Here is a 21,456-nt window from a genome sequence, read left to right as displayed (position 1 = left end):
TCACACACATTCGCAACAAGTAACGCCACGCAGAATCATCAACCAGATCATGACTGATAACCGGCAGAAAGCGATGTAATACGGGACAAGGCATACCTCCATACACAGGCGACAGTATTAAACGTTTGATCACTGACATGCATCATGCGTTTGTCTGCTTACCTTTCATTCAGGCGTTCGTCCATGGCTCGAACATCTTCGAAATCCACGAAACGAAGTCACCGTCTGCTCACATACGTAGACGCCAGCTACACAACGGTCAGACGGGTCGGCGCCTCGGAGAAACGAACGCGGGCGAATCCACCGGTTAAATGAGCCTCAGCCAATCATGATCGAGAAAGTTCACGTGGGGGACCGGAGCCAATGGAAAGTAAATAGCCGGAATTTGGCGGGGAATGCCAGCGGCGACACTATTTTCGCGGCGGCGAAACCCTCTTACTGTGCCTCCTCTGCATATGTCCGAAACGGCCGCTCCTGTGTTTCCTTCCTCCATGAGTGGCCGGCTGTCCAGTGTGGAGAGACGCTTTTCGAGGATATTTCTCTCGTCATTATATTTCGTGCAGTGCAGTAGTAGATGGATGTCGTCTTCGCTTGTTTGGCATTGTCTTACATGTAGGGTCGTCGTTCACATAGAGGAAGGAAACACAGGAGCGGCCGTTTCGAGCAGACTTCCGTGGGACCCCTCTGGCGGTCGCCCCTGTCAAAACCGCCATTACTTCCTGTCCACCACGCGATCCTCTCTAAAGTTTCGGTTTGGCAACGCTTTGTTGCTCGCGCTGCTTTTGCTTTTATGCTTTTACAAGGGCAAGGGCCCCCATGCCCCCCCGCAGTCGGCGCCTATGCCGTCGTCTCCTGTGACAGCTGGCCTGCGCATGCTCTTGGGGTCACGTGAGCGGCCACATGGTAGACAGGAGCGTCCCAGAATGCATTGCGAAGCTGGCACGCCCGTCCCGATGGAAGGGCCGCTCCTGCGTTTCCTTCCTCCATGGTCGGTCATGCATAGCTTATTCGCTCCGAGATCGAACGGTGTCGGCGCGCTGCGGAGAACAGAGAACTATCGCAGTGTGGACGCGTCGCAACGTCTATCTAAACTGGTAGCGTAAACAAGCGAAAATACCAAATCAGACCCATCGGCAAAGCCACCAGCAAGAGGCGCGAGCGATCCTGGGTGTTGACAGTAGAGGTACGGTCGTAAACACAAAAACTTTACAACATGGGCGTGGCTTGTGTGTGTACTAATAGGTTATTCATAATTTCATTGTAGAAAAAGTCTTTCTGTTGCCCTGCCCGTGCTCATATACGAAATCATCTACCACCCGAGTACATTTCCGTGTCCTGCTCCTTTTGCGCATGTGTCGCAGTGGGCGTGTTTATCCGTGCATCTCTGTATCCGTGCATTGTGTCCGTGCATTGTAATACTGAGTTGGTGCACTTTTTGGGTTAAACAGGAAACGACGTTCACATCTCGGAGCTGTAGACCAACAGAGCGGCCATGATAGCGTGAGTGTTAGCAGGAATCAGCTGTGCACCAACGATGCCATGTTTCGTTGCAATTTACCTATAATAGCCACTCACTGAATAAATACAAACGTCTAATCATTACGTGTACGTGTAGCTCTCGGAGAGAAATGGAACTAAAGTGAATCTTCCTAATTTCTGTGTGGTCATCACGATGCCCTTCAGTCTGGAATTGTATAAATCTGTGATAACTCGATGTATTTCGAATTGATATGTTTAATTAAACCTGATGTGATTTATTTTTCTGTATTCTCTTCTGGTGTTGTTGCTTGGGTGAGGGAAAGGGTATACAACGCAAACAAAGTGCGCGAATGTAAACGTGCCATGGCTAATTATGCACTATTTATTATTCATAGTGCTGACGTCATCCCTGACGTCATTTATTTACAATCGCAGTAGTCCGCACAACGGATGGATGGCGCTGACCATCTCTATCATGGCGTCATTCTGAAGACACAGGGGCCTATGGGAGTTGCGCTACCTGTTTTGATATACCTTGCGCGTCGTCTGCTTTTACACGTTTATTCCGCGTTCAGTGCCATAGGGGGAACCGAATAGTATCCATCGCGGCACAAGTGATCTTCCGGTGAATATACACAAAAATTACGAGAAAAGAACCATCAAATCCGAACATCGGCCCACGTGCTTTCCACACTAGAATGGTGACAGTGTCGCCCCCTATAGGTCGATCTCGCTGCGAATACCTGTAAGCTCTTGTGAAAGCAGTTCCAAGTCGGAGTCGATGAATGAGTGCTGCGTCAGTTCTAACGCCTGATAACAGTGAGGTCTCGCACTTTAGCCGAAAGAAGCCTCATCGTTGTCGATTTGGGTGTCACTGGTACAGTATCAGGTTTCTGTCGCCTCACACTGTAAGGTGCAACCAGTTCGTACGCCTGCTGAGGCACGGTTGTCTTCGACGCGCCGTTCACGGTAGCTTAGACCATTGTAGCGGTCATGTGAGGTACATTTACCAGTTCTATGAGGACACCGGCAGCTCGCCCTGGATATTTCTCTACTCCGTGAGACCGTAATCTGCACATAGTGGAAACAATGTTCGCAGGATGCTCATGCGAAACGAAGTTATACTAGAGCCGGATAGTTCAAAGTTCAGCGCCCATATTGTGTTAAACTTCTGTTTGTCTATCGTCGATGAGCGAAGACCATCTCGAGCGAAAAGCGGAACTTCTAATACGGAAGTGGGGAGCCGTTTTAGCCCTCCTAGATGCACACTGTGCACCTAGTGCTCCTTTGTTTATCTTCGGATGGTGGTGGTGGTGGTGGTGGTGGTGCTTGTGAAAGAGCTCGCCACTGTCGGCCTCACAGAGGTGGGCATTATCACCACTGACGCTCTGGAAGAATGTGCGTGCTGGGCCGACTTCTAAGGGAACTGTGCCGGCATACCACCACCACAGAGGGGGGGAATGGATCGCGCACATGGTTCCTCCGGCCAATCAGAAGCCTGCTAAAGAAACGTCGGAAGGACGTCACGCGCATTGGCCTCGCGGACTTGCAGAGCGTATAAGCTTCGTAATGTTTCGTCCTCCTCGTTTGCTCTTCGCTATATTATCCATATACGAGGGGTGTTCAAGTCAAACCGGGACTTTCTGTCTCCTGAGTGTACAAAAAGCTCGCGCTACTACTTTTTCGACATTTTCACACGCGACAGGCCTCCGCTTTCACCACGTGGTGGTCCAAAGTTTGTGCAAAACAGAAGACACGTGCTGGGCAAGATGGCCAACAACGAGGTGAGCGCGCACACCGAACAGCGAATTGTCATGAAGTTTCTCGTGAATGAAGGCGTAAAGTCATCTGAAATTCACAGAAGGCTTCAGGCTCAGTATGGCCACGATACACTTAGCCGCAGCAAAGCGTTTGAGTGGTGCAAACGGTTCCGAGATGGCCGTACATCAGTGCAGGACAATCACGGCCCCGGCTCAGAGCCCAGTGTCAGAGTTAGATAGATAAATTATTTCACACTCAAGGTGTTGGAAATCAGGGCAAAAAAAAAAGCCATGTGGCTTGACTAGGCCCTGACTCCCTTACATTACATTCAATACTTCGTATAACCAACAAAGAATCAAAAATCCGTGCAGTCTTAATAACAAAAATACAACGTGCAACCAGAAAAAAAATTATACAATAAAGAGCTGTTTCATATTATAATCTGACAAAGCAAAGATATCAATATCAATAGAAGCCAACATATTTAACAGGATAGGAAGCTGATAAGTGATTGATTGTTTACCATAATTTGTTCTACTAAACGGCAGGCGAAATTTTTGGGCAGTCCTTACTGGATACGTAGGTCTATACTGATTCATCCAAATAATGCTTACGTGTTGATTGTTTGTCCTTGTCATCGTTTTGTAGAACTGTAATACGCGATATTTGTACAAAGAATTTAGTTTTAAAATCTCGTACTTATGAAAAAGGAACTCTGCGGGATCAGTGTAGGACAGACCAGAACTATACGCAAGACTCTTTTTTGAATCATATGAATCTGATTTTCATTCGACGTTGTGGTCGTTCCCCAGATCAGTATGCAATAGGAAAGTAAGGAGTAAAAAAGACTGTTATAGCGCAAGAGTTTAACACCTACTGGAAGAAGGTACCTGCACTTCTTTATCATACCAGATACTTTGCAAAGTCTACCACGAATATATTGCACATGCCCATCCCACGATAAGTTGTACGAAAACACTACCTCGACAGTCTTCACGTCATTTACATATTGAATTTTCATATCTCCGTACGATAGTGGTAGATTCATGGTTACCTGTTTATTTTTAGGTCTAAATATCACCGCTTTTGTTTTAGAGACATTTATGTGGAAACAATTTCGTTTCGCCCAATTTCTTACTTTCTCGAGTAGTGCATTAGCCAAAGATATTAAACTGGTCTCATCGGATGATGAAACAAATATTGTAGTGTCGTCTGTCGTCTAAATAAAAAAGCGTGCATCGGCATCGATGTTTATGATATCGTTTATATATAAAATGAATAATAAATGACCTAATATACTGCCTTGAGGACCTCCTATACCTTTATAGGGAGCTCGGAAGATGTACCTACTTTCAACGAGACAAATTGTTTTCTACTACTTAGGTAGGAATCAATAAGGTTTAACGCCAAACCTCTAATACCATAGGCAAAGAGCTTCGACAACCTTAGAGACCTTAGAGAAGATAGGAAGTACTGAAATGGGTCTGTAGTTTTTTGAATCATTTTTATCTCCACCCTTAAAAAGGACAACGACTTTGGCAGTCTGCATTAACTTCGGAAACACGCCTGTACTACTATAGTGATAAGTTACAAATTAATGCTAAAGGGTAAGTGAGATAAGCACTAGCGTATTTAACAGGACGTGCCTGCATGTTATAGGCGTCTATACTCTTTGAAGGTTTAGTTGCACAAGTATAGGCCGCACTTCGGAAGCATCTGTCGTTCAAAAAAATATAGGATTATCATTAAAAGTGATATTTTGTGAAGAGCATATTCCTCCAGCGTGCACTCCAATATTTACAAAGTGTTTGTTAAAGACGTCAGCAAGCTTATCATCAGAAATAACTTCTCCATCAGCAAGAAGATTATTAATTTCATTGGAGTTTTCTGTGCTGCTTAGTATAGACTTCAGGCGTTTCCATATCACCTCAGAGTTTTTGCGCTGTAAATCGTCAAATAGTTTCTGGTAATAATTTTGTTTTGCCTGCCTCAGTTCATTATTTACAAAGTTTAGAAACTTCTTATATTCTGCTAACTTAGTTAAATTCTTGGTTTTTAAGAAATCATTGTATAGTGCATACTTCTGCCGGATAAGTGACAGTAATTCATGAGTGACCCAAGGTTTCTTTGCACGTTTAGCCTTTCGCATATTTCTGGAAGGAAAACAGTTATCATAAATTTGTTTCACGGGTGAAAAGAAAGCACTATAAGCAGCATTAACATCTTGATAGACATTCAAAAAGTCCCAATCTACAGCACCTAAACATTCGCAGAACATGTCTAACGTAGCCGAACTAACATCTTGGAATGTAATTGTGTTTCGCATAATTTCTTTGGATGGTTTGTAAACACCAGCTACTATTGGTAGATGGTCACTTATATCGCTAGCAATGCAACCGGAAATAATTTTATGTTCATCGTAATTTGTGATAAATACATCAAGTAGTGTGCTGGTATAGAGTCAGTAATGCGAGTTGGAGTTAGAATTTGGTTTGAAAATCCATAGGAATTGAGCAAGGCTATCAAATCATATCTACTGCGTGAATTACCCAAGATGGCAATATTAATGTCACCACTTAGGAACAAACGACATTTATTTTCACGTGCATATGAAAAAAGTAACTCAAGCTGTTCGAGGAACGTTGGGACACTACCTTGCGGAGGGCGATAAACGACGGCAAGTATTTCGTTTTTGTACTTCACACATTGTATTTCACAATCTGAATTGGATATACAAAACTCACGCAGCAAGTTGAAGGAATTTGAGCGAACCAGCATAGCAACCCCACCGACAGTGGAGCTTTGGCGGTTTAAAACAAAATGATTATAGTTAGGCAAAAGGAAAAAGTCATGATCAAATTTGTACCATGTCTCTGTGATCATAAGAACATCTTTATCTACAGACAGAGCGTCAAGCAATAGGGATAAACTATCATGTTTGGCTCTCATCGATCTGGCATTTAAATGAAGGAACAGGTATGCTGGCACAGCATCATTGAACAAAGAGCTTTTTACCTCATTTGGAAGGTGTGCAGTTTGCATGTCTAGGTGATAGGCGTAACATTTTAAGCAACATTGTCGAGATCAGCAATATGGCTGATGCGAAATGGTTTATCGGACTCATTTTTTTTTTTTCATGAACACTGTTCCCTGCTTGTGCCAAGCGAACTTAAAGTGAAGTTGTCTGCGGAGCATTCTAGCTTTGTAGAAAAGATCCCTATTTGTCGTCGTTAGGTTTTCGTTTACGTACACATTCTCACAGTTGATTTTCCTTCCTCGAAGTTTCCCTCTATTCGCGAACCATTGTTCACAAATAGTTCGATTTGTAAAACGAACTAGGATAGGTGGAATTCTGTCAGGTTTAGAAGGCAGTCTGTGTATTGCTTCGATCACACTGATGTATGGTTTTGGTACCTCAAGGGCGGCAGTAACCTCGGAGAGTTTGTCCAGTAGATTTTCTTTCTCAGTATAACAAATACCGTGTATCTCCAGGTTGTTCCTTCTGTTATACTGCTCTAGGCGGTACAATTCCTGCTTGATAGCATCTACAGCATCAATGCGAACTGTGTTGCTCTCTATCTTATCTATTCTATTATTTTCCGCAGGTCGCCGATTTCTTGTTTCTGGGAGCTAAGATCAGCAAGTAACGTGTCATATTTGTCAGATATCATCTGTAGTGACGTTTCCATCTGTATGAGGCTATCGCTCAAGGAGTTCACCCTGTCTTTTACTGGGGCAAGGTCAATGAGCATATTAAAAATTTTATCTATTTTTTCGCTGTCCTTTTCAGCAGACGCACTTTCCTTCTGCGTAGTCAAACAACTTTTACAACGTTGACAGGACCAAGTTCCACGACTTGAGCGTACACCGGAACATTCACCCACGTGAAATGAATCACTACATTCGTGGCAGAATACAACTGAATCACGAGTCGTGAATTGCTTGCTACAAGCAGTACACATGTTACTGGATTCGGACATATCAGCAGTTTGAAAACTGCAGTCAGCGGCGTGCACTTATTTAGGAAAAAAAGTACACAACGCTTACCTGCAGAATACAAGAGTTCAAAGTTTAGTGGTGCTTTTAACAGTCGCCGCTGACTGCAGAAGTGAAAAGCTTGCAGCACGCTTAAAACGATGTGGCGCTGATGTTGCTCTTGGAAGGCAACCAGTCAAGACCGTTGTTTTCAGAAGAAATCATCGAATTCCTCGCAGCATGATAACAGAGGGATGTCGGTTGCACGTGTTTGCGTTGATTCCTTGTATCGGGGCAAAGATCCACGAAATAGGCAATCTGCAGAATACAAGAGTTCAAAGTTTGGTGGTGCTTTTAACAGTCACCGCTGACTGCAGAAGTGAAAAGCTTGCAAAAAGCTCGCTTAAAACTATGTGGCGCTGATGTTACTCTTCGAAGGCAACCAATCAAGACCGTTGTTTTCAGAAGAAAGAGTTCCTGAGAACATCCAACTTGTGGAGCGCCTGATCCTCAAGGACCGACGGATAACATGTCTCGCACTGGCTCGAAAGACAGAACTTTCTGTGGGAACGTTGAAGACTATCATTCATGAACACTTCCAGTTTCGGAAAGTTAGTGCCCGTTGGGTACCGAGGCAGCTCTCCGTGTTTGACCGGCGGAGAAGACTGGAAAATCTCTCAAGAGCTAAGGTACCGTTTCGACACTGAAGGACAGCCGTTCCTTGGTGGGATCATCACGTGCGATGAAACGTGGGTGCACCATTTCACTCCTGAGTCTAAACGCGCATCAAAACAGTGGAAGCATCCGGGCTCGCCAGCTCCCAAGAAGTTCCGAAGCACCCCGTCTGCGGGTAAGGTCATGGTCACGGTTTTCTGGGACAAGGTTAGCGTTGTTCATTTTCTGCCAACTGGTACCACCATCAATAGTGCATATTACTGCCAGGTTCTCAGGGATGTGCATAAGGCGCTGAAGCAAAGGGCGGCAGGCCTCATCACCAAAGGAGTCCTCCTCCTACAGGACAATGCACGCCCGCATACCACGCATCTCACGACACGTACCTTACAGGAACTTGGCTGGGAGTTGCTGCCACATCCCCCTTACAGTCCAGACCTCGCCCCCAGCGATTTCCATCTCTTCGAGCCACTGAAGGCATTCCTTGGGGGCCGCCACTTCAGCTGCGATGACGAGGTCAAGAATGCGGTCCGATCATGGCTGCTACGCGCCGGTAAGGATTTCTACGCTACTGGCATCCAAGCCCTCGTGAAGCACTGGGACAAGTGCATTAGTACAGCTGGAGATTACGTTGAAAAATAAAACTAATTTGTCGCCTGCAATTTCATTTTACTTTTGCGATAAATGAAAAGTTCTGGTTTGACTTGAACACCCGTCGTAGTAAACTCCAGTACGCAGCCATCTCAACGAGGGCACTTGTTCATTTATCTTGCATTCTAACTAAACTAACAAGAACCAAGTCACCTGATTCATAAGCGACATTGCGCCTTGTCTGAGAAGACCAGTAATAATAATGATTATGGTACTGTGACGTTACACGTAAGGTTTGTCTGCGCAGTGTGACGACATGTTACACGTGGTAGGACTGCGGACCCTAATTATCCGCAGGGTAGAACTGCGGATAATTTGGACCACCTGGGGACCCTTGGACCCTTTCTCTTTACGTGCGCTGGAAATCTCCGATACACGGTGCTGGAAACAATGTTTATTTCCCCCACATTGCTACCGCCCCCGGCAGGGATCGAACCCGCGATCTTGAGCTCAGCAAGCCAGCACGTTACCGACTGAGCTACCGAGGACGGCAGAAGAATGTGTACGCAAACCGCCTTCGACCAACGTTGAAACGCTCAGGCAGGCACGACGGGACGCATCATAGCGAAAACATAATGGTCCTTTAACTATGAATAGGCGGGGAAAATTGCAACGCGATGACAACGAAGAAGCGCGCGCATTTTTCAGCTTCTCGTCCTTAGAACGGCTTTACTCCAAGCGACCCATTTCCAGCATGCGGTCGCACAGGGCCGCCCTGGACGACGAACAATGGCTGCTCCACCAGTCCCTGCCACGTGCCTTTCCCATCGACCGGGACCCGTTCATCAAGAGCTGTGTCACGTATGGTGGCGTCCTCTGCGTCACCTTCACAGTAGTCCTCGTCGGAGTCGTCGTCGGTGTGCTTTCCTACGAACTTCACCAGAGCTCCAAAGCTACCGCCATTGCAATGGCAGCCTTGCAGAAGGACGAGGTCGCTATCTTTTGTCACGTGAACATTGCTCGGCTGCTGAACGACTACCATTATCCCATTGAGCGGGTTCCCGGCAATTACTGCACCCACGTCGTTTTCCCGCTTCGAGGCGTCTTTGGCTGGACCAATGAAACGCTTAACTTTGACGTCTCCTTCAGTGCTGCAACGTCTTTGTTGGAAGGTCCGAGGGAAGAGCTGACGAAATCCTTCCCTCGTCTTAAGCAGTTAATTGCCATCGGAGACGAGTCGCACTCTGGAAGACAGCTTTTTCCGACAGGACTGTCCAACTCTACGATATACCTCAACTTCATGATTGACCTCGTCAAGTGGGTGATGCTCAACAGACTAGACGGAGTCGTGCTGCACAAGGTGTTTCCCATTGAACCTAAGCGACGAAAGCAGGTAATTCGCTTCCTTGTCAATTTGAAGGCTGTTATGGAGAGACACGATCTCCAGTTTGTCGTGACGGTGCCTCAGTACGCCAACGTGTTGCATTTAGACAAAAAGGGTAGAAAGCTGACGCGCTTCTTGGACTACGTCGCTGTTGTGATGCACGAGTTGGACGAAGTGAACACGACAGACCCAATACTTACGCCCTTGTTCAAGGACACGAAAAGAAACAGCATAGAAGACGTGATGGCTAGTGTCATCGAAAAGGGCCTCGCCCCGGCGAAGATGCTTTTGACGATTAACCTGGACGGTTACGTCTGCACCTTAGACAAGCCGTACGAGCAAAGCACCAGTGTGACGTGGAACGACACGAAGGCTGTGAGACAGGTGCCTTACAGAGAAATTTGTAAAATGCTGAAAGACCATGAAGGTTGGACGAGTGGTATTGATGCGGACAGTGCGAGACCATTTGTCTTCAAGGGACACTATTGGATCGGCTACGAGAATCAAGCGAGCATCAGAAAGATGGCATCCCTGGTGGCCAAGCTAGGTCTGGGCGGTGTCTTCATTTGGGACATTACGAGTGATGACTTTGAAGGCAACTGCGGTCCGCCCAGTGGACTTGTGCAAGAAATTTTTATGGAAATATACGGAATGACACAGCCGGGAGAAAACCTTACGGCAAAGGTTGCGAATGTTACGGGACCCAATGGTATGAGTGTTCAAGGTGCGAGTGGTGAGCTGGGCTTAGTGAAACAAGTGTCACTCTCCAACCAAATTGGCGGTGGGAAGGTGATATAACATTGCGGTAATGTAATGGGGTTGGCTGAAGTAAAGCTCCACGCATCACTTATGGTTTGGGTTTGCATCTGATGTTGCGTGTTGTTTGATTCTATGGGTACCTGGGTCTGTGGGACGCCTGTCTTAAAGTATGCAGACGCACCCTGAGGTCGATACCGTACTGATCTTCTCTCTCTCATTTCTTGTCTTTTGCATGTCGCGACAAAGCTTCCCAGTGATCATGCATCATTAAAATCATGTGTCGCTGTTGTTGTCTGTGGCGGTGAGTTGACTGACAAAGCGGCAAGTCGTGAACACAGTAGGGAAGGGTAAAGAGCGGCAAGAAAGCAGGCGAGCTGGTGATAATTGATCTTCATAACGAACCCTGAGACTGGGGAAATAACACACAATACACGAGGGCCACATTGTCCGTTATTTCCCCAGTATCGGGGTTCGTTATGAAGACAGTAGTTCGCCCATTTGGAGGTTCACCGCAGGGCTATACGTCGACTGTCTGTTTCCACACCGTACTCCATGTATGCTGTGATTTTAGCATTGCAGTCATTCCACAGGTAGGCGTTGCGTAGCACGCCATTTCTCGTTTAGAAGAGCTACCCCAATTGAATACCTTTAGGAATCCCTGAATTTGCCAAATTAAATACCTCATAGGTGAGCGTGTTGTAAGCACTCACGCATCAGGTAATGACCAATTGATTAAGCTCGCTTCTATCACAACATCGTTCTGTGCATGTCAAGAACGAAGTTGCAACTCTGTCCAACGTAAATGAGCTACAAAACATTATGCAGATAACATAACATTGCCCTCTGTCTGTCTGTGTCTGTGTCTGTGTGTGTGTGTGTGTGTGTGTGTGTGTGTGTGTGTGTGTGTGTGTGTGTGTGTGTGTGTGTGTGTGTGTGTGTGTGTGTGTGTGTGTGTGTGTGTGTGTGTGTGTGTGTGTGTGTGTGTGTGTGTGTGTGTGTGTGTGTGTGTGTGTGTGTGTGTGTGTGTGTGTGTGTGTGTGTGTGTGTGTGTGTGTGTGTGTGTGTGTGTGTGTGTGTGTGTGTGTGTGTGTGTGTGTGTGTGTGTGTGTGTGTGTGTGTGTGTGTGTGTGTGTGTGTGTGTGTGTGTGTGTGTGTGTGTGTGTGTGTGTGTGTGTGTGTGTGTGTGTGTGTGTGTGTGTGTGTGTGTGTGTGTGTGTGTGTGTGTGTGTGTGTGTGTGTGTGTGTGTGTGTGTGTGTGTGTGTGTGTGTGTGTGTGTGTGTGTGTGTGTGTGTGTGTGTGTGTGTGTGTGTGTGTGTGTGTGTGTGTGTGTGTGTGTGTGTGTGTGTGTGTGTGTGTGTGTGTGTGTGTGTGTGTGTGTGTGTGTGTGTGTGTGTGTGTGTGTGTGTGTGTGTGTGTGTGTGTGTGTGTGTGTGTGTGTGTGTGTGTGTGTGTGTGTGTGTGTGTGTGTGTGTGTGTGTGTGTGTGTGTGTGTGTGTGTGTGTGTGTGTGTGTGTGTGTGTGTGTGTGTGTGTGTGTGTGTGTGTGTGTGTGTGTGTGTGTGTGTGTGTGTGTGTGTGTGTGTGTGTGTGTGTGTGTGTGTGTGTGTGTGTGTGTGTGTGTGTGTGTGTGTGTGTGTGTGTGTGTGTGTGTGTGTGTGTGTGTGTGTGTGTGTGTGTGTGTGTGTGTGTGTGTGTGTGTGTGTGTGTGTGTGTGTGTGTGTGTGTGTGTGTGTGTGTGTGTGTGTGTGTGTGCGCGTGCGTGCGTGCGTGCGTGCGTGCGTGCGTGCGTGCGTGCGTGCGTGCGTGTGCGTGCGTGCGTGCGTGCGTGGTCATAATACACATTATGAACGACCAACATGAGTGTCCCACTGAAGTCCCTAACAACCTAACCACCGTAACAAATCATCGTTTCCGCCCTAAACTAAACTAAAAAACCGTTTGTTCTGCCGTACAACTTCCGCCACTGCAGCCTTTATTCAAGGCAGGTCCTTCGAATAACCAAATCGATAGTGGCGGCAATGCTAGCGATATGAGCAAATTATGGCACTGGAAAGATATGAGAGATACGTTTAATATAAGCCAAAAATGAAGTACGAGCTGAACCACTGATCTCTATGTATAAAGGCTGGATCGCGCATAGGAGAGGGGCGCGTGGGAGAGAGGTGCAGCAACCGGCCGCCATGTTGGAGGGCCCACCGGCGCCGGCTGCTCCCATAGGAAACAATGGGAAGCGATTTGATTTGGAGTATTTATTGCGCTTTAAACGCTCCTCAACAACAACAACTTTATTTTCAGAAGGAGAGTGGGAAGGTTCATCGCCAGAGGTGATACTCTACCCCATTGCTGGTGGGGATGTGGGGTATAAAATACAGAGCCCCTTCGCAATAACTATCGGAGTCCGATGGTCTCCAGAAATGTCAAAAGGTCAAACGCTCTCCATTGCTGATTAGCACGCATCTTTCTTAGGAATCAGTGTGCTTCCAAACGTGCTTCAGCCGTGTTCCTGTAGTTTTTAATGGTAATTGCCTTCTTTTTCTTCTCCGTTGCCTGTATTGCAAATAGGGGGCCGTAAGTGTTGTGCACAGGGAGCATATACGCATGAAGGTGAATTCGGTGAATGTCAACCTATGAAATTCATTCTTTTTGCTCAGAAAGGTTTCACACTGTTTGTTATTGTGAGGTACTTCCTTTTTTATATTTTTTGTTTGTTTTCGTTTCTGTTCGGTTTTCGTGTGGTGCTCCGCGGTTCTCGTTCGTTATTGTGTGGTTTGGTGTTGTATGGTTCTCGTTTGACTTTTTTCGTTATCGTATTATGTTCTACGAGTGTCTTTGTGTGTATTCCAGAACACACAACCTCGATCCTTATTCTGAAGGGGATCATTAGTTGACTCACCACATCACCACCAGCGTGGAGTATGGACCCTGGCGATGAAACTCCCCATTCCTCATCTTAAAATAACGTTATTGTCACGAGTGCTTTGCAGTTGTTCAGCTGTCAGCGTATTTCATTACCGAAATTCGAAGCGCTGTGCACGAAGAGCATGCACATGCATGACTTATCACACACGCTGTAGGCGGGACTGCACATACGAGGTTAACACAGAAGTTTATTTACTTCCACCGTACCTCACAGATTAAAAGAACAGTGGAACAAATTGGCATATTGGCGTAGGGTCTGCATCCGGTTCTTCGGCACAGCTGAGCGACTGTGAGGGGAACCTGCAAGCACAAGCGCATTGTTTATAGAAAATACACGGTCTTGAGATTTGTAGGAGCAGCCACACATATTTTCTTAGTACGCAATAGCACCAGCGAAGTAGCAATGCAAACAAGTCCGAGTTGTCAGATGCATGCGATACGAATAAACAGATTTTTCCTCAAAATAAAGAGCTTACCTGTGAAAAATTATCCCTCTTTCTCTGTTCGTGTGAGGTTTACTCAAAGCTGCAACAAACTGGCATGTCATGCCCTTCAGTTTAAAGTAACACGGGCAGCCCCGCTTGAACTAAATGCAGACTACAGAATGCGTTGAGCCCAACAATATGGCGGCCGGTGACCACGTTGTGGAGCACCCTATGCGCGATCCAGCCTATACTATAGAGATCAGTGAGCTGAACAGCCTCTAGATTTCACGTCGTCAGCTATCGACATGGAGGCGGGGATTACAAGCGTTACAAAAAAGTAATAATAAAAGAAATAGAAAAGAGAGAGAGGGAGAGAGAAAACAGTCAGGCGATGATAACGAAGCAGCGCGGGAATTTCAAGAACGGCTGCCTTTGTGGAGCTCGGCCAGTATCTGTGACGAGAAGACGAAGAAGAACGGCTGAAAGCAAGCCGTTTGTTTCCAGGATGCGGTCGCAGACGGCCGCCCTGGACGACGAACAATGGCTGCTGCACCAGGCCATTCCACGCGCTCTTCCCGTTGGCCGAGAGCCGTTCAAGAGCTGTGTCACGTATGGCGGTGCCCCCTGCGTCATCTTCGTTATAGTCCTCGTCGGAGTCTTCATTGGTGCGCTTTCCTACGACCTTCACCGGAGCTCGAAAGCTGCCACTGCTGCAATGGCCTTTCAGGAAGATGAAGTCGCCGTCTTTTGTCACGTGAACACTGCACGGCTGCTGAATGACTACCACTATCCTATTGAGCGGGTTCCTGGCAAATACTGTACCCATGTCATCTTCCCGCTTCGAGGCGTATTTGGCTGGACCAATGAAACTCTCAACTTTAACGTCACGTTCGGTGCTAGGACGTCTTGGCTGGATGGACCCGGAAAAGAGCTGACGAAATACTACCCGCATCTCAAGCAGTTAATTGCTATCGGAGATGAGTCGCACTTTGGCAGACAGCTTACTCCGAAGGGAGCAGGAAACTTCACGCTGCATACGGACTTTATGACCGATCTTGTCAAGTGGGTGACGGTGAATAGATTACACGGAGTTGTCCTGAATAAGGTTTTCCCTACTGACCCTAAGCAACGAAGGCAGGTGCTCCGCTTTCTTGTCAATATGAAGGCTGTTATGGACAGTCACTCTCTCCAGTTCGTCGTGACGGTGCCTTACTACGCTAATGTGCTGCATTTGGACAAAAAGGCCGGCAAGCTAACCCGCTTCTTTGACTACGTCGCTGTTGTGATGCACGAGTTCGATGAAGTCCACGCGTCTGAGCCCATACTAACTCCTTTGTTCAAGAACCAAAAGAAAAACAGCGCAGAAGACATGCTGGCAAGTGTCATTGAGAAAGGTCCAACCCCGTCGAAGATGCTTTTGACGATCAACCTCGATGGCTACGTCTGCACCTTAGACAAACCATACGAGGAAAGCGCCAGTCTAACGTGGAACCACACGAAGGCTGTGACAGAGGTATCCTATGGAGAGATTTGCAAAATGCTCAAGGAACAAGCCGGTTGGACGGGCGGTATTGATGCGGACAGCGCGAGACCATTTGTCTTCAAAGGACATTATTGGATCGGCTACGAGAATCAAGCGAGCATCAGAAAGATGTCGTCGTTGGTGGCCAAGCTAGGACTGGGTGGTGTCTTCATTTGGGACACCACGAGTGATGACTTCGAAGGAAACTGCGGTGCGCCCAATGGTCTTGTACGAGAAGTTTTTATGGAGGTCCGTGCAGGAAATCAGTCCGCGGTGAACGCGAGCACAGAGGTTGCGAATGCTACGGGAACCAACGGCATGAGTGTTTCCGTGGCGCAAGCCGGGTGACCTAGGCGTAGCACAACGAATGTGACTCTCCTAACAAATTGGCCGACACGGTGATGTAATAGGCGAAGTAAAGCTTTCGGTGTAACATATGATGGCTTGGAATCGTATTCTGTGGATGTTAGTGTGCACCACGAGTGTAGTTCCCGCACAACGCAACCATCACACCAGCTCCCTCGCATGGTGGTTAAGATGATCGCTTTCCACGCCGAGACTGGGAGGTGACACGGGTACGAATCCTGTCACCGGCTGTGCTGTCTGAGGTTTTCCTAGGTTTTCGATGACCTTCCAGGCGAATGTCGGCACAGTTCCCCCTGAAGTCGGCCCAGGACGCATATCAACCCCCCTGCCCCCACTCCATCCTGCTGTCCTCTCTCCATCTGTCCACGCCGGTACGCCGCTCATAGCCACAGTTGCTTCGCGGCGCTAACGCGGAATTTAGAAAAAAAAACATCACAGACGTGCCCTAAAGTTAGACCGTAAGATAAGCTCAATGTCGTGTCCATAATGACGAACTGACCCGTTAATGCAGTTCACTACAAGAATTCAGAACATTACGAGCAAGTGAACAGGGTATTCAGAGCAAGTTATTCCTGTGTTGTCGACACGATTCCCAATTTGATTGTGAAAGGTTGTGCGCCAATACTCACTCCTGTCCTGACTGTGTTGAACACGACATGTTGGTAAGCTGTAACACAGAAGAAAGGCACTGCTGCGTTCAAAAGATCTCGGAAGTGCGGCACATTCCCGTCCTTCTGGAAGAATTGCAAAGTTGTGCCCATGCACACGTCAGTTTCGACAACATCAGCCTGTATAGTCATTGTACGCTTTAACGCTGTCTGAGCTTATCTTGAAGCCTGGTACGTTCAATGTTGCTGCGCTGCTCTTCTGTTAGCTGTCCTGTACGTGGTGCTGTACTTTTGTTTTGTTTTGTTTTTTTTTTCGTTTCTGGTTTCTTTTTCTTTTTAATTGTACTGTGCACCATAGGGAAGCCTTCGGCCTAAAAATATAAATAACCTTGTGTATGTCAAGAACGCAAGGTGCATGGAGGGTCTCTATGTTACAAGGAGGTGTACACGTGCACGCTAATTTTGCGAAAATATTAACGGGGTGAGTTTTTAAAAACATCGAGGCAGTAGCCTCCAACGCGTATAAACAATTAAATCAAACAACTCGGGGAAAATGTCGGGATGCAGCGGTTGCATGTCTGACCGGAAATCGGAAGGCCCGGGATCAAATCCTGGCGTCGGCACCTTTTTACTGAGTTGTTTGATTTGATTGATTTCTGTTATTCGTTACAGATTTTTATAAATAAGCTGCGAAAGCAGCAAATATGTCATTCGTGCAAGCGGGTTATGTGGCAGGGCGGTTGTCCTGTCGGAAGGACCTTCTAGCTACTGGGTGACTAATTAGCCGAAATTTATGAAGTAATTAATTAGACGTTTTCTCGGAAATGCGAGATAGTAGCAGCACTTAAATGCATCGTCCTGGTTGAACATCCTGAGAAGCGAACGTTGTCTCCGACATAAATCTCCAAATTTTGCTACGCGAATGAGCCGAAACCAGAACTACGTGCACTGCCCGAGGCAGAAAGGGCGACAGGCATTCCGCGTGAGGGAGCCACGTGTTTTGGAGCGATGGAACTGATTGGAGTAGGTTTGACACGTGGCCAATCGCGGGAGGTACCCGGGTTCGAATCCCGGTGCCGGTTCGGGATTTTTCCTGGGTTTTCGTCGGACGCTTTCCGACACATGTCATGGCACAGTTCCCTATGAAGTCGGCCCTGGACGCACATTCCCCCAGGGCATTAGTCGTGCCCTTGCTCATCTCCGCGAGGTCGCGCGACGACGGCGAGCGGTGGTGGTGGCGGTGAAAGGGCTCGCTGTTGTCGGCCTCACAGAGGTGGGCAACGTCACGACTAACGCCCTGGGCGAAGACAACGGCGAGCACTTTCACCACCGCCGCCGATTGCGATAGTCGTGACGTTGCCTGCCTAACCGTTTAATATTCATACGAGCGACATTCCCCGCAGAAGCGAAGGACGCGAAAAACGTCATATACCTTTCTGAGCGCGAGCGCTCAACGTCCACTGTCCACGTACACTGCTAACCGTGGGGTATATCCTGCGACACAGCCACAAGACGTTCTGTAGCAGAGGACAGGAAAGACGCTGACTGTGTCGTCTGCGAAGTGTCGTCTCCTAAGTGCGCAGTACGCCACTCTCAATATTCCACACCGTGTGAATGCTCACATGACACGGGACGGAACTTCGTCTCTGTGAGCAGTGTTTTCGCTTTTTCTTCCACTAGAATCTTCCGTGAGGATGTCGCTCGTGTGAATACACCGTAGGTGCGGCCGACTACAGGAGACAGTTCCATCATCGCCACCAATGAGCTATGCGGCTCGATGTGGCTTTTACAGCTCAGTGGCGTTGCCGCTTGAGACAAGTTAGTCCTCCCAGATGCTGTCGCTGCGGTGCTCCCCCATCATCTTACAAATAAAGTTGTTGCTGTTCCTGAGCTATGCGCCACTTTTTCGTTTGTTTCTTTGAAAAAGATTGCTAATCTATTAGCCAGCAGATCGACCGCTTTCCCGGTCAGATAAGGCGATGGTCGTGTCGCTTCTGCGCTAAAGGAGTGCGTACTTCTACTTTCAGCTCATTTGCATAGCGAAATGTGGAAACTCATGCCTCAGGGTACGCTTGCTTCTCATGGTGTTTAACTAGGACAATGGATTTGAATAATGGCTATTTCCAATGCTGCTATCCGGCATTTCCCAGAAAACAAAACATCTAATTATTAAGTTAGTTAATGAATTATAGCTAATTAGTCGTCCAGCAGTTTTATACGCTGCCTTGCATGATGCCTGGCCGCATAACCCGCCTGACACAATGTCTTCCGCGCAGCTTTTTTTAAATAAAGGATACGTAAGGAATAAAGAAACAGCCTGTATGTCTGTGTCGACATCTGTGAAACAGTTGGCTCTATTGTAAAGCTTCGCCTGCCATGGGCGAAAGTAGGACTTGCTTGTGCAAATTCATGATAAAAACAGTAAAACTTCAGTGCAAACATGGCGATGTCTGTCCTGGAGCGTCTCTGGGAAACACAGGGAAAAAACGGAGACCGCACAGGTGATACCTTCCAACCCTGGTTAAGCTGGTATCTGAAGCACTCAACGATGAAGGTTGTTTCTTCGCCGCTGGAGCCCGGCAAGGGAGGATGATCCACTGTTTCCCTTCAGTATTTCCTTGCGTGCTGTGAAGAGAGCATGCACAAGAATGGCACCTTCTTCTTCTTCCACCACTAAGCACAGTGGCCACAAGCCACACAGGGCGAATGGCACCTGATCTTTAATGCACAAATCTTCTTCTTCAGCCAGGAGGGCAGTGGCCGCTAGCCACAAAGCCAAATCTATCTTCTTCTTCTTCTTCTCCCCAGGACGATGGCCGCGATCCGCAAGGGAGATTGGCCAGGGCTAATTCAGTATGATATGAGTGTGACAGTGACACTAAGGGCTAGAACCGGTTGGAGCCGGCAACGAATGAGATGAGATTATCTGCGATGACGGGATTCCATTTTCCGGTATGGGACGCACCGAACGAGAGTAATGCGCATAATGAGAGAGGCACGCTAAACCTTAGCAGTGGAAGGGTGAGGGACTGTAGGCGAAGGCGGCGGTAGGTACTACAGTCGAGAACAAAATGTTGGAGGGTTTCGTCGTGACCGCATTCAGGACACCCTGGGGAAGGTTGCACCCCACTGCGATGGAGGTAAAAGTTAAGCGGGAGGGCAAGACACCGAAGACGCGTCAGACAGACTTCTGCACGTCGAGAGCGGCAATAGCGCGGGTTCCAAGCAAAAGAGAGGTGCTCATAGCCGAGGCGGGGAGGAGGCCGAGCAAGGGATAGATAGCGTTTGTAACGGGCACGGACAACGGCAGCAACCGGCGGGAGGATAGGAAGCACGGGGCCGGACAGGGCCATCTTCGCCAGGGTGTCAGCGGCCTCGTTGAGCGGGAGCCCACAATGGCCTGGAACCCAGGTTACAATGAGGTGTGATATGTGAGAGGGGGCGAGTGAGGCCAGGACTGGGAACAACGAGCTATCGCGACTCCAAGGCCGATACCACAGATAAGGAGTCGGATATGAGAAGTGCCTTACAGAAAAGCGGGGGCACTTTGAGTAGTGCGAGGACCATTGCCAGGAACTCGCTCTCGTAAACAGGTGTATAGTCGGGCAAGCGAATAGGAAAACGGGCGTCAAGTTGCGGGATGACAATACCCACACCGGCCCGCTCGTCCGAGACAGATGCATCAGTTGCGATGATGAGGTGATCGGAGAACCGAGAAAAATGGCAAGTCAACACAGTCTGGAGATGATTCAAGGAGGAGTGCTTCGTGCCGGGACGAAATATATCGAGAACCTGGACGGAAATTGGCACTGGCGGGGGCAGAGGTGGGGCAATGTCTACAAGCGAGACGTCCAACGGAGTCAGCAGAAGCAGAAGTCAGCAAAGAGGTGTTGAGGGATGTTTGATTTCCGCCATCGTCTACACATCCAGGATCGCGTATATTTAAGAGAGTCATTATGCTCTAAAGCAAGGGGATTCTGCAACAATGAGAGCAGAGTGTTCACGGTTAGCAGGCGGAAGCGATCCTTCAGCGGCAGGACATGGGACTCAAGATACAGAGCATCGTTGGCAGTGAACCTAGGAAGGCCCAAGCATAAGCGTATCGCCTTCCTTTCTAAGATAAACAATTTCCTCAGCCGGTAGTCGGGAAGATGGGAGAAGATGACACATCCATACTCCAGTATAGGGCGAACGTAACATTTGTATACATAGAGCAACGCATTCCGACGCATACCCACACGGACGCTAGCGCACCGTTGAAGACAACCTAAGGCAACAGAGGCCCTCTTACTGATGTAATCAACGTGGTGTCCCCAGGTCAAACGGTCGTCGTACCATACACCTAAGTACTTCAGTGTGGTAGTCTGGTCGATGCTCTGGTTGCCGATCATCAGCTCAATGTGGGGCGTCACGCCGCGATAGCCAGGAGGAGGGATCAGGAGCACCGCACACTTTGGGATTTTGAGAGAGAGGTGGACTTCACGAGTCCACGCGAGTATGCGATCAACATGTCCCTGGAGCTTAGTGTAGAGCGTGTGCAAGGAGTGTGCCGAGGCAAAAAAGGCGACATCATCGGCGTAGGTGATAGTCAAGATGCCCGGGTCCAGAGGGAGGGAGCTCATGAGGATGTTAAAGAGCAATGGGGACAGAACAGCCCCCTGAGGCACACCCCTGTGCAGGGCCTGGGACGAGGAGACAAGGTGCCGGTCTGAGCACTGAAATGACCTCCCAAAGAGAAAGTTCCTGACCCATGAGAAGATATACATCGGGGTACCAACAGACGCCAACTTTTGCAGCAGTACACAATGCTCAACGCTGTCGTATGCCTGGGCTATGTCCAATGTGACAAGGGCTGAGAACTCACCCATCTCTTGGGCACGGCGAAGCTGACTCTCAAGGTTGAGATGGGCCATCCAGACGGAGCACCGCGACCGGAAACCTATTTGGCTGCAGTTGTAGACGCCTGCTGAGTCCACAAAGTCGGATAGTCTGCGA

General features: G+C 48.0%; 3 protein-coding genes across 3 annotated transcripts; 2 read left to right on the top strand and 1 right to left on the bottom strand.

The window, feature by feature from the left end:
- Positions 1 to 3,650: 3,650 nt before the first annotated feature.
- Positions 3,651 to 8,346, bottom strand: LOC135389719 (uncharacterized). Its single transcript, XM_064619752.1, has 4 exons — positions 8,317 to 8,346; positions 8,152 to 8,226; positions 3,980 to 4,459; positions 3,651 to 3,890 (listed from the first exon to the last, which is right to left on the bottom strand). Exons 1-4 carry the CDS (start codon positions 8,344 to 8,346, stop codon positions 3,651 to 3,653), a joined length of 825 nt encoding a protein of 274 aa, XP_064475822.1.
- An 809-nt stretch (positions 8,347 to 9,155) lies between these two features.
- LOC135387411 (chitinase-like protein 3) lies at positions 9,156 to 10,732 on the top strand. Its single transcript, XM_064616620.1, has one exon. The coding sequence runs from the start codon at positions 9,233 to 9,235 to the stop codon at positions 10,658 to 10,660; it is 1,428 nt and encodes a 475-aa protein (XP_064472690.1). The 5' UTR covers positions 9,156 to 9,232; the 3' UTR covers positions 10,661 to 10,732.
- A 3,648-nt stretch (positions 10,733 to 14,380) lies between these two features.
- On the top strand, positions 14,381 to 15,924 carry LOC135387410 (chitinase-3-like protein 1). The gene has a single exon (XM_064616618.1). The coding sequence runs from the start codon at positions 14,471 to 14,473 to the stop codon at positions 15,833 to 15,835; it is 1,365 nt and encodes a 454-aa protein (XP_064472688.1). The 5' UTR covers positions 14,381 to 14,470; the 3' UTR covers positions 15,836 to 15,924.
- The last annotated feature ends 5,532 nt before the right edge of the window (positions 15,925 to 21,456 follow it).

Source organism: Ornithodoros turicata, chromosome 3 (assembly GCF_037126465.1).
Source record: "Ornithodoros turicata isolate Travis chromosome 3, ASM3712646v1, whole genome shotgun sequence".
In the NCBI taxonomy this organism is placed as follows: Eukaryota; Metazoa; Arthropoda; class Arachnida; order Ixodida; family Argasidae; genus Ornithodoros; species Ornithodoros turicata.
The sequence above is the reverse complement of the archived record's forward strand: the minus strand, read 5'-3'. Positions and strand labels throughout refer to the sequence as shown.

Bases quoted from the DNA above. Each gene is read 5' to 3' on its own strand.
- LOC135387411 (XM_064616620.1), top strand. From the start codon at position 9,233: ATGCGGTCGCACAGGGCCGCCCTGGACGACGAACAATGGCTGCTCCAC.
- LOC135389719 (XM_064619752.1), bottom strand. From the start codon at position 8,346: ATGGAAATCGCTGGGGGCGAGGTCTGGACT. The intron at 8,227-8,316 runs GTAAGGGGGATG...ATTGTCCTGTAG, and splicing joins CTGGGGGCGAGGTCTGGACT to GAGGAGGACTCCTTTGGTGA. The intron at 3,891-3,979 runs GTCTGTCCTACA...CGCGTATTACAG, and splicing joins GAGTCTTGCGTATAGTTCTG to TTCTACAAAACGATGACAAG.
- LOC135387410 (XM_064616618.1), top strand. From the start codon at position 14,471: ATGCGGTCGCAGACGGCCGCCCTGGACGACGAACAATGGCTGCTGCAC.